This window comes from Acyrthosiphon pisum, chromosome A1, assembly GCF_005508785.2.
Source record: "Acyrthosiphon pisum isolate AL4f chromosome A1, pea_aphid_22Mar2018_4r6ur, whole genome shotgun sequence".
In the NCBI taxonomy this organism is placed as follows: domain Eukaryota; kingdom Metazoa; phylum Arthropoda; class Insecta; order Hemiptera; family Aphididae; genus Acyrthosiphon; species Acyrthosiphon pisum.
Window position 1 is genome coordinate 123,927,035 of NC_042494.1, and position 2,482 is coordinate 123,929,516.

At 29.2% G+C, this 2,482-nt stretch overlaps 1 protein-coding gene across 4 annotated transcripts in view; it reads left to right on the top strand.

The window, feature by feature from the left end:
- Positions 1 to 966, top strand: part of LOC100169530 (ADAMTS-like protein 1) — a 228,026-nt gene extending 227,060 nt beyond the window's left edge. For 3 of the 4 annotated variants that reach the window (XM_001949080.5, XM_008186382.3, XM_008186381.3), the window contains one exon: positions 504 to 966. In XM_001949080.5, the coding sequence (XP_001949115.2) occupies positions 504 to 610 (107 nt within the window). In that variant the 3' untranslated portion in view covers positions 611 to 966. The remainder of the gene's footprint in view (positions 1 to 503) is intronic. The other variant, XM_003245521.4, reaches the window with a different exon arrangement.
- The last annotated feature ends 1,516 nt before the right edge of the window (positions 967 to 2,482 follow it).

The window sequence follows — 2,482 nt, forward strand, 5'->3', positions numbered from 1 at the left end:
CCCCCCCCCCCAGAGCAAATTTGAATGTACGCCACTGACGTCGTATAATGTCGTATTGTAACACGTCGTATAGATGCATATAACATTATAATATTGTGAATATTTATAATTAATATACGTTATAGCCGATATAGTAATAAGTAATAATACTAACCATATTTTCGAGGTGTGCGGAGAAAATGAATAATCACATCTGGAATCATATGCGTGTTCCAAAAACCCCCGAAAACCCCTTATTACTTGGAATAATTTAAATAACTGATCGGTTAAACCCCACAAACAGTCCAGAATTATCCGGATTTTCAGCATTTTCCATATTTTCGGATATAGTGGCCAAATCATCCGTCATTTACAACTCTTTTATACTCACCCACAATATAACGTAACACCTCGCCACTCATTTCAGATTAGTGTTAAAGCGTACTACGAGTATGCGACCCGTCATTATAGTTATAATTTACTTTTTGAAAATTATCTAATTGTGTACACGATTTTTGTTACAGAAGACGAATGCAAAGATCACAGCAAACACAACTGCAAGAACGTAAAACAAATGAACATGTGTCACTTGCGTCAATACCAAACACAGTGTTGTCTTTCGTGTGCATAAGCACATCACCACTGTAATTTTATTTTTCTATTTAAAATTTTTTTTCTAAGTTTTAACGTGTTAGTACGTGTTTTAGAATTCATTCCGTTGTACATAATTATTATATACGATGAGTTACAATAAGTATTAAGTGTGACGCACATCTTGTTGAACTAATATTTATATTGTTAAGTAGGTGAAATATTATTTTAATCCGATTTTGAATGTGTGCCGTTGATTACGTATGATATTTTGTACACTATAGTATATACTATTATACTATTCGTAGCGTTCTATTTTTTTATTGTTCTGTTTTTAAATAGTCGCTAAGTAGGTACGTATACATAAGCGGAAATCGGCTACAATTTTTTTTTTTTTTTTTTTGGGGGGGGGAGGGTGGGGTTAACAATTTAAAATGCAAGAAAGAAATTGGTTTCACTAATCTCGAACTACATGTATAAAAAGGTCATTATAGTTTATGTTACAAAATTAATTTATTTTGTTTAATAGATATACCAAAAAATGTCGAAAATTCAAAAATTGTTTTGTATTCAAAACTTAATAATATTTTAAATTTAAATAGCAAAGGTTTGAAAATGTGTTACAATATATATGTTCATATTCATCATTTAAAAATGGGTATTGAAAAGACGTGTGAAGAATTTTATTTAATAAGCATTTAAGTTCAAATTCACCGACTCCTTTGCTCAGCGCACTGAATGCTCAATGTATTCAATATACAAACTGACTAAATTATTGATATGCAGCAGAATCAAGCTCTTCAGTTTTTATAATTTATTTTAAAAATATTAACATTTGGTTACCATTCGCGTAATAACTTAATGAAAAATAACGAACTTTTTTTTCAGTCAACATTTTTACCACTATTTCTAAGAAAATATTCTATAGTACTTTTCAATGTACATTTTGGACAATATTCATATTTGATAATACTACACTATTATTATTATTTTGTTTTTAGGGGTCCCCCAAGCACCCTTCGATTTTCGTCAATGTGTACGTATCAATCTTACAACACAAACGATGATGGTTAAGTAGATACTGTAGGGTGTTAACCCTAAGTTAAAAACTTAAATAATTGTTCAATGTTTACTTCAGTAAAATACTTAATGCGTCATTATAATCATATTAAATTTAAACGGGCATTACAGATATCTTCCACAATAGTTTTGTTGACCGCGGATATCGATCAGTTTTATACCACCGCATTCCTCAATACTCCAATCGTAATGATGATATTATATATTAATAAATATAGTATAATTATATATCATGTAATTGTATTATAATATATTTGTATTTTCTTTATGATTTAAGTTTAGATTAATAAAAATTACGCACTAATGAAATGACTGAAAAAAAAAAGAATCGGGGATATTCAGTATTGTTTTATGTACGATGACTATAGGTATGGTTTAAATATAATGTAATATAAGTTCATTATTATAAAACCCTATTAAATGTAAATAATATTATTATTCGTACCAAACGTCCCAGATATCATGCATTCCAATATTCCATTGTACTTCAATAATGCCATGAACTGTGGCAATTTAGTCGACTGCAGGACATTTGGACGTGACCTAGATTCCTCGTGTAGAGCCTCTTGCACTCTTCTATAAAAAATAATAGTAATATAATAAAATATATATATATAATAAAATAATAAGAAATAATTTTTAAAACAATATATCGTTACATTCCCATACATTTGCCAACAACCAAATTCTGAATTTATTGCCATATGCATAGCAACAATTGTCACGTGTTCAAATCAAATAATATAATGTTACTTTCGGCCCACTAAAAATCTTTTAGGTAGGATTCACCTATTATTATGTATATGTAAATCCTCAAAGAAAAATCTCGGAC